The sequence below is a fragment of the Ahaetulla prasina genome, chromosome 3 (genome assembly GCF_028640845.1).
Source record: "Ahaetulla prasina isolate Xishuangbanna chromosome 3, ASM2864084v1, whole genome shotgun sequence".
NCBI lineage: Eukaryota > Metazoa > Chordata > Lepidosauria > Squamata > Colubridae > Ahaetulla > Ahaetulla prasina.
Genome location: NC_080541.1, coordinates 62,208,218 through 62,222,386, shown reverse-complemented (window position 1 = coordinate 62,222,386; position 14,169 = coordinate 62,208,218). Strand labels below are relative to the sequence as shown.

Below are 14,169 nucleotides of genomic sequence, written 5' to 3'. Positions count from 1 at the left end.
ATTCAAAAATGCATGAAGGTACCTACTTTCTTTTATTGGAAATCTGTTCTATGCAAGGGTTCTTGAATCACTCAGAAGTTTCATGCTCAATTTATCTTTGAATCTCTCAGTCTCAGTGCTGAGTCAATGGAAAGGGTCTATGTAAACTCTTTCTCTCTAATTTTCATAGTTAAGTCCTTTGTCTTTCTCAATTACTAAAGAAATCTCTGAAGATAAGCATTTTACTCTTTCCCAGTGTGGTAAAAAGAAGCTCTATCAGGTTGGGCAAGAAGAATGTGTCCCTCAGCTGAGAAAAATATTTGTACATGTGCCTTTGTGTGCATATGGTATGTATATGAATGAGTGTGCGGAAATGTGTGAGGACAACAGATCCTTGAGGCCAGGGAAAAGTCAAACTTCAGACACCTAGTAATTTTCTAATAGTTCCCTAAAGTTCATGGTACACCATTTCAACTATAATCATCCCACATATATTGAAATCCAGGAAAATTAAACGGCATTTCTGAAAACAAAAATTGATTATAGCACAGAGGTTATTAAAATGAAATTCTTTTTGTAATAATGTTATCAGAGATTAGATGACAAGACTAAAGCCAAAGCTTTGTACAAAGTGAAACAATATCCAAAACACTCAATATCTAACTATAACAAATAATACCAGTAACTCTGAAGATACTTTCATATTGTTCTTTTTAGTGTCATGGATTATGGGATGAGGAAGATGGAGGAGACAATGGGAGTTGTAAAGATGACTCAGATGATGAGTTGGTTGAATCATATAGAAGAGATTCCGCTGACTCTTTGACGTCAGTCAATTTGGCAGCATCTGTTGAATCCATACATGTCCATTTCCCAGAACAGCAAACCGCCATCCGCAGGAAAAGTTCAAGCAGTGGCTCATATTTATCACACAGATCCAGCTTTTCCTCTCACCGTTCAAAGAGAGGTATGACTGGTGGCATCAGGACTCTAAACTGGTCTGTTTTGTATTTGTGCAAGCTTTTCTTTCAAGAAAGAAAGTAGCAAAGAATAACCATTAAATCACAGGCAACAATGACCCTTATATTAAAGAAAGCTAAGCTTAGATAGTTATTATAATATGTTGACCTATTATTTTCTTTGAAGAATTATTTTCTCCCTACAAACTTGAAATTATTTTAGGCAAATAATAAAAACATTGGAATGTTAGAAGGCAAAAAGGATATTTCTTGTTAAGAATATATTTTACTAGCTTTAATTTATGATGTAGCATTTTTATTTTTCAGGTATTTGTTGTGTTTTAAAATTCATAAGATGCCTGAGATATATCTTAAAATACAATCTAGGAATTTTAATGTTAATGCAGACCTTCCTACCTTAAAATAAGTTTTATCTCCCTGACAATATTTTTAAACAACATTATGCTATAAAATTATGTATATAAATGTATATAAATTTACTGTTTAAGGCTTATATATTAATCTAAATGTATAGAAGAGAGCCAGTTTGGTATAGTGATTAAAGCAGCACACTAGAATCCAGATGACTGTGAATTCTAGTCCCCTTTTAGGCATGAAAAATCTGTGGGTGACTTTGGGTATGTCTCTCAGCGTAACCCGCCTCACAGGGTTGTTGTTGGGATGTAACAGGAGAAGGAAGGAATTTTAGGTATATTTGCCGCCTTGAGTTATCTAAAAAAAAGTCAGTTTGAAATAACATAAAATAACTTTAGAACTACAATGTGAAGCCCTGGTGCCCTCTGAGTTTGGTTGTTATTTGCCAACATTTCATTATCCAATCAAGTCACATCTAATAGCAATAGCACTTATATCAGTGATGGCGAACCTTTTCGGCACCGAGTTACCAAACCGGAATGCATGCATATATGTGCACGCGCACACCAGAGCGCCGGAAACCCGAACACTAGCTGGCTGGCATGCATGTGCGCGCTGGAAACCAGAAAAACAACTATGCATGCCCACAGAGAGGGCTCTGTGTGCCACCTCTGGCATGCATGCCATAGGTTCGCCATCATGGACTTATATATTGCTCCATAGTGCTTTATAGCATTCTCTGGGCAGTTTACAATGTCAGTTTACAATGTCAGTTTACAATCTGGCTCCTCATTTTACTGACCTCAGAAGGCTGAGTCAAACTTGAGCCCCGTCCGGTTCATATTTCAAACTATGGGCAGAGTTAGACTGCAATACTGCATTCTAACTACTGCGCCACCGGTGGTTTAATTTTAGAATTTAAAGTTTTCCGTTCCCTAGTTGCTGAATAATGTGAATGAAAGGTGGATTTTCAAGACAGAAGAATGCATCAGCATGTTTTTGCCTTTTTGGTCTTCACTACAAGTTAAAATGATCCCAAGCACAGGAGTAATAACGTGAGAGAGATTTTCTGTTTGTTTTGTTCGATAAAAAGAAATTCATCTTTTGTTTCACATTTTGATTCTTGCTTTTTCTTATTAATTTTAGTTTAAAGGAATCTATTTTTTCCAAGTGTGGAAAAAGAAAAATCTGCAATCCAGGTGTTGTTGTTTTGGGGTTTTTTTTGCTTTTCTTTGGAGCTTTCCAAAGGAGTGTAATAATTCTTTCTCCACTTGTATTTTCAGGAAGTACCAGCACACGGAACAGTAGTCAAAAAGGAAGCAGTGTGTCAAGCATAAAAAGGAAGTCAAGAAAAGAGCTTCTGATGGAAAAACTGAGAGAACAATTTATCATCGCAAAGGCATTTACAATTAAAAAGTCAGCAATTACACATATTAGATTTATTGAAATAAATAATCCAGAACATGTTCAAAATGTTCTAGGATAGAAGAAAGGGCCAGAAGGAAATTTCTATCTGTATATTATGACACTAATGAACTCCAGCCCATCACTGATTGCTAAGGCAGACCTATATGCTTGATTGCCATATAGCAAGAAAAAATTTCAGGAAAATGGGAAACAGATTTTTTCCATTCAGTGTATTAGGGACACATTCCAATAACAAATCACTTAAGACTTCAATTACCTTATTTCCTTCCTTCTTTTCTTCTTTCCTCCCTTCCTTCTTTCCTTCCAGCAGTAAATACAAACAGCCCACCACCAAACAGTCCACCACTATTATTTTAAGGTTATCTTGTTTCTAACAACATTAATAAATCATTTTCTGCATGTATGAAGAATCTATCAGGCATCCATAGGGATATCAGTTTCTAACATCCCTCTTCCATATCAAGGCTTGAAGTTCTTTGCTTGCTTTAAATTATATGTGCTAGAAAAAATGTAATATCCTAAAACAAAGGAAGCTAATCTGTTACCTGATAATTTAGATATCTGGGGATACAACTCCCATGGCAATTTTAACCCGAAACATTTTGAAAGGAGCCCTACTTTTTCTTTGTTACTGGCAGTTATTATTTAGTGACTACAGTTGTGATTGGCAATTCCATTGCTAAGTGAAGCTGTCGCTTAGTGGGAAATCATGCCACTACAGTTGTGCTTTCTGGCTTGAAACTAATCAATTTCACACTTTTTGCTTTTGCAAAACTCTTCCTACAACTCCTCTATCCTTTGGAATGTCCACTCCTGCACAGGTATAATTAACAAAATGGGAAATAATTCATTCAGCAACCATTCAAAGTTTACAATCGTTTACAATCTTCAGAGTCACATGATTGCTGTTACAGTCAGTAAGTGTTGACTTGTGCCTAATTTACAGTTATTTTTCCCTTGCAAAGCAGAGATTGGAGGAAATTACAAGAGAGTAAGCAGGAACACAGTGGGGAATAAGCTTTAAAAGAAAGTGCTGGCTCCAGCAGCCACCAGCACACTATACAAACAGCCTGGTAATTTCCCCTTTATTTGGCTGCTTACTTTCTTGTAATCCCTTCCTCTCCTATCTCTGCTTTGCAAGGGGGAAAAAACCGCAAGTCAGGCACAAGTCAACACTTACTGTCTATCTAGACCCGTTCCAGTCCGGCTTCCGACCCGGATACAGCACGGAGACAGCTTTGGTCGCGTTGGTGGATGATCTCTGGAGGGCCAGGGACAGGGGTTATTCCTCTGCCCTGGTCCTATTAGACTTCTCAGCGGCTTTTGATACCATCGACCATGGTATCCTGCTGCGCCGGTTGGGGGGATTGGGAGTGGGAGGCACCGTGTATCAGTGGTTCTCCTCCTATCTCTCCGACCGATCGCAGACGGTGTTGACAGGGGGGCAGAGGTCGGCCGCGAGGTGCCTCACTTGTGGGGTGCCGCAGGGGTCGATCCTCTCGCCCCTTCTGTTCAACATCTATATGAAGCCGTTGGGCGAGATCATCAGTGGCTTTGGGGTGAGATACCAGCTGTACGCTGATGACACTCAGCTGTACTTTTCCACCCCGGGCCACCCCAATGAAGCTGTTGAAGTGCTGTCCCGGTGTTTGGAAGCCGTACGGGTCTGGATGGGGAGAAACAGGCTCAAGCTTAATCCCTCCAAGATGGAGTGGCTGTGGATGCCGGCACCCCGATTGGAGGCAAGTTATTGGCCCCAAAGGATAGGGTGCGCAACTTAGGTGTTCTCCTGGATGAACGGCTGTCGTTTGAAGATCATCTGACGGCCGTCTCCAGGAGGGCTTTCCACCAGGTTCGCCTGGTTCGGCAGTTGCGCCCCTTCCTTGATCGGGATGCCTTGTGCACAGTCACTCATGCGCTCGTTACCTCTCGCTTGGATTATTGTAATGCTCTCTACATGGGGCTCCCCTTGAGTTGCACCCGGAGGCTTCAGTTAGTCCAGAATGCAGCTGCGCGGGTGATAGAGGGAGCTTCGCGTAGCTCCCGTGTAACACCGCTCCTGTGCAGACTGCACTGGCTACCTGTGGCCTTTCGGGTGCACTTTAAGGTTTTGGTTACTACCTTTAAAGCGCTCCATGGCTTAGGGCCTGGGTACTTACGGGACCGCCTGCTGTTACCTCATGCCTCCCACTGACCCGTACGCTCTCACAGAGAGGGACTTCTCAGTGTGCCGTCCGCCAAACAATGTCGGCTGGCGGCCCCCAGGGGAAGATCCTTCTCTATGGGGCCTCCCACTCTCTGGAATGAACTTCCCCCGGGTTTATGCCAAATACCTGACCTTCGGACCTTTCGCCGCGAACTGAAAACATATCTATTTATTCGCGCGGGGCTGGCTTAAATTTTATTGGTTTTAAATTTCTATTATTAATTTTAAGGGTTTTTTTAATTTTATATATTTTAAAGTTTTTAGGCCAATTTTATAATAAGTTTTTTAATTCGTATTTTAATTGTATATTGTACTGTTTTGTTTTTACCTTGGCTGTACACCGCCCTGAGTCCTTCGGGAGAAGGGTGGTATAAAAATTGAATAAATAAAATAAATAAATAAATAATGACTGTAACGGCAATCATGTGACTCCAAAGTTTGTAAATGATCGTAAACTTTGAACGGTTGCTGAATGAATGGTTAATAGGTGAGGATTATCTGTACATTGATTAGGATTAGATCAAGAGAAAAATATTTAAGCACACCGTTGCATGTTTTTACTAAAATGAATTCTGTTATATAGTTGCCTACCACTCACTCGCTCACAGAGTGAGGACAATCAAGGCATATTGTGCTTCATATAATATCTGTGGGGCAACAAATGAAATTCTTAACATGTGCATTTTCCCACAAAATTACTTTGTAACAATGAGAGTGACTTTTGTCTTATTTCAGGGCACTTCAAATATATCTGCCCATCAGACAGTTTTTCTACAATCTTATCCACCCGGAATACAGTGCTGTGACAGATGTTTATGTCCTGATGTTCCTAGCTGATACTGTGGACTTCATTATCATTGTCTTTGGATTCTGGGCTTTTGGGGTATGTTAATAAGAACTGACGTGCTTGAGTAAATGTAGTTATTTTTAAAACTATTATTTTTATAAGAAATAATTTTGCTTCCTCTGTTTTCTTTCTATTTTCTTTGCAGAAACATTCTGCAGCAGCAGATATTACTTCTTCATTATCAGAAGACCAAGTCCCAGAGGCCTTCTTAGTGATGGTACTAATTCAATTTGGAACCATGGTAGTAGATCGGGCACTGTACCTGAGAAAGACAGTTATGGGGAAAGTCATCTTTCAGGTTATCCTTGTTTTCGGCATACACTTTTGGATGTTCTTTATCTTGCCCATTGTGACAGACAGGTAAACGCACTGTATTTAAATGGTTTTATTTGTTACTTTTATTATTTATTACTTTTTTAAAAGTGACCTGTTCATCTGCATAATGATAGAATTCCTCTCTTATGAATGATTGTATTGATGTGAAAATAAGTGAGTTAGCTTTGCCACATTTAAACAATATCAAAAGTATTCATTCTATGGAAAGCATATAAAAATGAATTTCTTTTCTTGATGTGTGTTTTGTGTTATAGGAAATTTAGTCAAAACACAGTTGCCCAGCTTTGGTATTTTGTGAAATGTGTTTATTTTGGATTATCGGCATATCAGATACGTTGTGGCTATCCAACCCGTGTACTTGGCAATTTCCTCACAAAAAGTTATAATTACGTAAATCTGTTTTTATTCCAAGGGTAAGTCTGTGAGTCTGGTGTAATATGTCTTTTTTTCTTTACAGTTTTGTTTTTTTATTTACACTTTCTTACTTTTATAGATTGCACTTCACCAAGATTGACTCATAATAAAGTCATATAATAATAATAATAATAATAATAATAATAATAATAATAATAATAATAATAATAATAATAATAATAATAATAATATTTTAATTTGTATACCGCCCTTCTCCCGAAGGACTCAGGGCGGTGAACAGGCAAATAAAATACAAACAAAAACATACACAATAATTAAAACAACCCTTAAAAAACTGATTCAAATTTGCCAAAAAATTTAAAATAACATTACACCCCATAAAAGTACAGAAATTTAAAACCCATCAAAATTCAATTAAAATTTAAAATCAGTCCAGTCCAGCCATACGAAATAAATAGGTTTTAAGTTCGCGGCGAAAGGTCCTAAGGTCAGGTAGTTGTCGAAGCCCGAGGGGAAGCTCATTCCACAGGGTAGGAGCCCCCACAGAGAAGGCCCTCCCCCTGGGGGCCGCCAGTCGACACTGTTTGGCTGACGGCACCCTGAGGAGTCCCTCTCTGTGGGAACGCACCGGACGATGGGAGATAGAGGCCGGCAGTAGACCGGCAGTAGGTCCCGTAAATAGCCCGGTCCTAAGCCATGGAGCGCTTTAAAGGTGGTAACCAATACCTTGAAGCGCACCCGGAAAACAACAGGTAGCCAGTGCAGTCTGCGCAGGATAGGTGTTACGTGGGAGCTCCGACCCGCTCCCTCAATAACCCGCGCAGCCGCATTGCAGTAGTCCAGACGAGAAGTAACGAGAGCATGAATGACCGTGCATAGGGCATCCCGGTCCAGGAAGGGACGCAACTGGCGGATCAGGCGAACCTGATAAAAAGCTCTCCTGGAGACGGTCGTCAAATGATCTTCAAAGGACAACCGACCATCCAGGAGCACGCCCAAGTTGCGTACCTTCTCCATCGGGGCCAACGACTCGCCCCCGATGGACAGCCACATCTGCAGCTGACTGTACCGAGGTGCCGGCATCCACAGCCACTCCGTCTTGGAGGGATTAAGTTTGAGCCTGTTCCTCCCCATCCAGACCCGTACGGCTTCCAAACACCGGGACGCACTTCGACAGCTTCGCTGGGGTGGCCCGGGGTGGAAAAGTACAGCTGAGTATCATGCTACCTTAATGTCTTCTTTAATTTGGAAATGCTAAATTATTTGGTAATATGAATTAGATGAACATCATTAAATTTATGTTTGATCATGAAATCAATTTTAATTCATAAATGGACCAATTATAACCCTTGTCTATATACTTTTACTCAGAAGTAAAAAGGAAACATTTTTGGACAAAATCTTCTCATTTCTTGTATGAGGGAAGAGAAAATAGGGGCATCATATTCTTGTACAGAAGGTTTTAGAAAATTATCATAGACAAATGGAACATTTTAGCTAGTCTTCTTCCTTGTACATGAATGATGTTAGAACTAAATTATAGGTCATCCTATATCTACATAAAACAGTTCTAAATGTTTAAATAAATCTATTTCCTTTTTTTCTGGAGGATTATGTTTTTATTGCAGTAAATTAGGGAAATAATGCTTCTAAAAATGTTAGTGGCAATCTGGGGGTTTTCTGGAAGCCACAAAATGGAGGGCATGGACTGCAAGAAATTCACAAAATGGAAGGCGTGGACTGCATTTGACTCATGCAATGAAAACCACAGAATATGCCAAGCTAAAACTGTTTTTTCTTCTTTGGTAGGTTCCGCCTAGTCCCTTTCTTGACTGAATTGAGGGCAGTTATGGACTGGGTTTGGACAGATACCACATTAAGTCTTTCCAGTTGGATCTGTGTTGAAGATATTTATGCTCATATATTCATTTTAAAGTGCTGGCGAGAGTCAGAAAAAGTAAGAAATTTATTTAAGGGTTTATTTTTTCTTTGCAACTTATAATCAGGAAAAAGTTCACCTTGTACAGTCTCAAAGAGAAATGTGATCATATTTCTCATCTATCCATATTAGATTAATAGTGTTTCAAACTTCCTAGAATTGATGGGATTGCAATATTAATCTCATTTTTTACTTCAATTCACAGGGACGTGTTTTATCTGTGTATTTCTGTGTATTTCTATATACCTGTATACAGGTTCAAGAGCATAGAAAAAAATGATTCTTTTAAAAAAGCAGAACTGATAGTATACAAAAATATTTATTACATGCAATCAATATGTAATAAATATGTAATATGTAATTGTCCAAAGAAAACTTCAGCTTTATTTATGCATGAGAAAGGAGCTTATAACTGAAATCAAGCCTATTCTTCATAATTTTATCAGATATAATTTCTGGATGCACCACTGTGGTACCAAGTAAGAATGTTTTAGAACCTTTGACAATGAGACATTCCCCTGGAAGACCAGGATAAAGATCAGAGCTAAAACTACTAGGGCTTTGTATGTAGCACTTAGATTCTATTGGGCTTTTTAATTAACAATTTTAATTTTTTTCCATTAAGAAAGCAGTACATAGTGCAGAAGTGTGGGTTAGGGTGACATTCAGGCTGCTAGGCTATGTGCTACAGAATAGATACATTAAAAGTGCCCCTATTAGTGCTACAACCTGTAGCATTAATTTGAGCAGAAGTTTAATTTTCCTCAGTCCATTAATACAATCAGTGATTTGAAGGAAAAATAAGAATTAGATCTTTCAGTTCCTACAATTTTCTATCATTCCTATGGTTCTATAGCTGCTATGAAATAATGCTTTTCATTGGAATGTTGTTTAGACAAGCTATTTAGTTTAAATTCACATTTTTCTAACCACCATAGTATGAAAAAAATATTATTTTTCATACTTTGTTTAATTTACTTTTCCAAAGTTTCAAACAAGCTTTTTCGTCCACTTCCGAACTCTGCTAACGATGATGATAGACAGCATATAGCATATACAATCAAATTCCAGAGGTTATATACATGTTGAGCCCCTGAATTACAAGATCTTTATAAGAATTCTCCTTTGGCAGTTTCTACAAAACAGCATTTTGCAGTATAAGCTTTATGGGTCTGAGCTCTCTTTGTTAGCTGAAAACAGACACTAAGAGCTGCTTGAATTGCAGCGTTGCTGTTATGGCAGATCTTGCATGAAGAATTAAGAAATATACTTTGCTACCTCTAGCTTATGAAATCAGCTAGAAAATCAACTTTGCTACCTCTAGCTTATGAAATCAGCTGTAGCGCCTACCTGAAAATATGGATTTCATTGTCAGTGTCTGCTTGCAATTCTAAAGTTTTATTGGAAAAAAAATTAGACCATGTGGTTTTAGACAATAATATTTACTATTGAATTCACTGTTCCTGTACAAGATGCTGGACTATTTGGCCACCGTGTCTCAGCTATAGTCATTTGGATAATACTAATTATTTAGTGTGGTCTGACAAGAAGAGTCCCAATATAATAAGGATGCCACATATGAACACAGTTTAAAGTTCAAATACATGGAAGATGTAGTTTTAAAAATTAATGGGTTTTATCTCTTTTCAGAGGAAAGAAAAACACATGCATTCATTTGTTTATTTCCTTTTTTTCTCTTTTTGCAGCGATATCCCCAACCAAGGGGCCAGAAGAAAAAGAAAGTTGTGAAGTATGGAATGGGTGGCATGATTATTGTCTTGCTGATATGCATAGTGTGGTTCCCGCTGCTCTTCATGTCTCTAATTAAATCTGTTGCAGGTGTCACAAATAAGCCTCTTGATGTATCCATCACAATAACTTTAGGAGGTTACCAGGTACAACCTGTTAAAATGCCATGTGTTATTTTCTTTCATATGCTAACATTTATCATAGACTTAAATTTCAGCAAAAGAAAGCATTGATGTATATTTACTGAAAAGTATCCATCCAAAAGTTGTCTACAGCAACTTTTATGTTATTTTCCAGCCTATTTTTACAATGAGTGCCCAGCAAAGTCAACTAAAAAATATGACAAATAAACAATATAAAGAATTCCTCAAAGCATTTAAGGATACTGTAAGTATTTCTTTAATAGTACTATAAAAAATAATATTACTAATGACAAGCAATTGTGGAAGCATTAAATATTCTTCAAAATAGTAGTGTGACTGTTATTTAGTTAATATTCCGTATGTACTGACATTCTGAATGTGTCCATGAATTCGTCTGTAAATCCAGTAAAAGATCTATCTGCAATGGATATTTTAAACCAGTCACTTAGTAATTAATGCTTGTCTGTTTAAGTAGCTGCCCTATTATAAAATGGGAATGCTGAATTTCACATAGGTTAAAAAATATTTCACTCATTTTCTGCAAACTAATTAATCAGTTACATATATGATGTTCTCATGCTTTTGAGAGAAAAGGAGAAAATAAAAGAAAATTTAGCTCAGCTAACTGGTTTCATGATTTTCTAGTAATGGATTTCCCTCACAGAATGTAGAGTATTGTGCTTTGAAGTGCTCTGACCATTCAGTTAATTAGCATAACAATGTTTCTGGTTTTTGTCCATTCTGCCATTCTTTGTGCTATGTCTCCCTGTTTTCTTTCATTTGTCCACTATTTATGTCTGTACATCTTTTCCATAGCATGTCTCTCCCTCCTTCTTTGAGTAATGAAACTTTTGATGGAACAGTTCTACAGACAACAAATAGAGATAATTTCTTTCTTTTATTTTTTTAAAGGGTGCTTTACAGTTTCTAGAAAATTATGCTATAGAAGATATAACAGTGGCTCAGCTAGAAGGCAGTTCAAATTCGTTATGGACCATCAGCCCTCCTAGCAGAAAAAATATGATAAAGGAGCTCAAGGCAGATAATCCTGATTTTTCTTTGGTTATTTCATGGAACATTCAAAGGTATATCATTGATAGTATATAAGCATATCACCTTTTTTGCCTGGATATGAAAATGGTTAGAAGTAAAATATGGTAAAGATTATTGACTGGAATAATCTCTTTTATATAAAGAATATATAAAGTTGGCTTGAAACTCAACATTAAGAAAACTAAGATCATGGCATCCGGCACTCTCAATTCCTGGCAAATAGATGGGGAAGAAATGGAGGTAGTGACAGATTTTATTTTCCTGGGCTCCAAGATCACCGCAGATAGGGACCCAAGCCAAGAAATTGCAAGACACTTGCTCCTGGAGAGGAAAGCTATGACAAATCTAGACAGCATTCTAAAAAGCAGAGACATCACCCTGCCAACAAAAGTGCGTATAGTCAAGGCTATGGTTTTCCCAGTTGCAATATATGGCTGTGAAAGTTGGACCATAAGAAAGGCTGAGCGCCAAAAAATTGAGGCCTTTGAACTATGGTGCTGGAGAAGACTCCTGCGAGTCTCTTGGACTGCAAGGCGATCAAACCGGTCAGTCCTAGAAGAGATCAAACCTGACTGCTCTTTAGAAGGCCAGATCCTGAAGATGAAACTCAAATATTTTGGCCACTTAATGAGAAGGAAGGACACACTGGAGAAGAGCTTAATGCTGGGAAAGATTGAGGGCAAAAGAAGAAAGGGACGACAGAGAATGAGGTGGCTGGATGGTGTCACTGAAGCAGTAGGCATGAGTTTAAATGGACTCAAGAGGATGGTAGAGGACAGGAAAGCCTGGAGGAACGTTATCCATGGAGTCACGATGGGTCGGACAGGACTTCACAACAACAATATAAAGAATATCAATAATGATAGGCCTGGACCTCATGCAGTAAAAGTGATAAAGTTCAGTATTAAAATAATTAGCACTGAAAGAATGTGGAACCCACCAGCTTTGTGAGATAAGGATAATGATGATGATGTTGATGATGATGCATTATTTATTCCATATGATAACTGCATAAGCCACAATCCTGAGATATGAAAAAATATTCTTAAATATTAATAATATTCATTCTATTGCCTATCTGTCAATCTGCCATCTTGTTTAACCTCCAATTTAATCTTAATGCTAGTGAATACTGTTTTAGTGTTAGTGAATAATGTTGTAAGATTTTTAGACTCTTATGGATGTCATAATTGTTTATGGAATACTTAGTGTAAAGGTTATTTGAAATAGGAACCCAGTTTAAATATTTTACATTCCCAGTAAAAATATGCTATAATGCTACAATGTCCTACCTGTCAATGACTATTTCAGCTTCAACCTCAACAATACACGGGCAAACTATAGATACATACTCAAGGTAAATTGCTCCAAACTCGATTGCAGAAAATACGACTTCAGCAACAGAGTGGTCAACGCCTAGAATGCTCTACCTGACTCTATTGTTACATCTTCTAGCCCCCACAGCTTCAACCTTAAACTGTCTACCATGGACCTCACCCCATTCCTAAGAGGTCTGTAAAGGGGACATGCATAAGCGCACCAGCGTGCCTACCGTCCTTGTCCCCATTTATTTGTATTCATTCCTTGTTCATGTTTATATCTATACCTGTTATCTTGTACATGTTCAACAAACTAAATAAAAAATAAAAATAAATAAATCTATAAATAAATAAATAAGTTTGATTTGTGAGAATAGAAGCCACAGCCTAAAGTAGCCTCGAGATAGGTGTCAAATAAATATAATAACAAGAAGAAGAAGAAGAGGAGGAGGAGGAGGAGGAGGAGGAGGAGGAGGATTAAATAGATGGAAAACCAAAGCCTTGCAATGGACAGCACTTGAAAAACATTGAAGGAAAATGTGATGACAACTTTAAGATGGGAACTATCAAGAAAGAAACGGAAGGTTTAATACTCGCTGCTCAAGACCAAACACTACAAACTAATGCCAAGAAAGCGAAGATACAAAAATCCAGCAACAATCCAAACTGCCGACTTTGCAACAACAAAGTCGAAACTGTTTCACATTTAATATCTGAATGCAGCAAAATCACACAAACTGATTACAAAGCTAGATATGACCGAGTTGCTGAATTAATCCACTGGTCGTTATGTAAAAAATACAACTTACCTGTATCCAAAAAGTCATGGGAACACAAAGTGGAAAATGTTATAGAAAATGAGAAAGTGAAGATCTTGTGGGACTTTCAAATACAAATGGATCGTCAATTGGAACACGCCAGATATCACAGTTGTTAAAAACCAAAACATACAATTTATGGACATTGCACTACCAGGAAATGCCAGAGTCGAAGAAAAAGAACTGGAAAAAATCAAAAATTATCGCAACCTGGCCATTGAAACTATGCGATTATGGATGAAACATGTAACAGTGATACCCATTGTCATTGGGGAACTTGGTACCATGTCCAAGAATTTTATAAGATACGTCAACAAATTGCAGCTTCCTACAATAACACCAGCAGAACTGCAAAAAACTGCACTACTTGGAACATAATATATCTTAAGAAGGTACTTGGTTAATACTAGGACGCCGGCAGCAACCCATATCAATCATTAGCACCAGTCAATGGTATTTGTGATGCATTTTTGAATGCATTCAGTTAACTGAATTTCATGTCTAATGAATAAAATATATAATAATAACAACAACAACAACAATAATAATAACTGCAAACATTCATAGAATAGAGTTGTCAATCAAATTAATATTTCAAAATCTCCTATCTAGTGATTATGTTGAATATAACAATTAGAGGAAT

The 14,169-nt window shown here is 37.7% G+C and overlaps 1 protein-coding gene across 1 annotated transcript in view; it reads left to right on the top strand.

Annotated features, from left to right (window-relative positions):
• The window catches only part of PIEZO2 (piezo type mechanosensitive ion channel component 2), a 213,804-nt gene that overhangs the window by 188,622 nt on the left and 11,013 nt on the right, over nucleotides 1–14,169 (top strand). Inside the window, exons 42-51 of the mRNA XM_058177593.1 lie at nucleotides 236–326; nucleotides 857–946; nucleotides 2,597–2,729; nucleotides 5,683–5,830; nucleotides 5,940–6,154; nucleotides 6,385–6,543; nucleotides 8,315–8,462; nucleotides 10,151–10,339; nucleotides 10,491–10,580; nucleotides 11,249–11,421. Coding sequence (XP_058033576.1) covers nucleotides 236–326; nucleotides 857–946; nucleotides 2,597–2,729; nucleotides 5,683–5,830; nucleotides 5,940–6,154; nucleotides 6,385–6,543; nucleotides 8,315–8,462; nucleotides 10,151–10,339; nucleotides 10,491–10,580; nucleotides 11,249–11,421 — 1,436 coding nt within the window. The remainder of the gene's footprint in view (nucleotides 1–235; nucleotides 327–856; nucleotides 947–2,596; nucleotides 2,730–5,682; nucleotides 5,831–5,939; nucleotides 6,155–6,384; nucleotides 6,544–8,314; nucleotides 8,463–10,150; nucleotides 10,340–10,490; nucleotides 10,581–11,248; nucleotides 11,422–14,169) is intronic.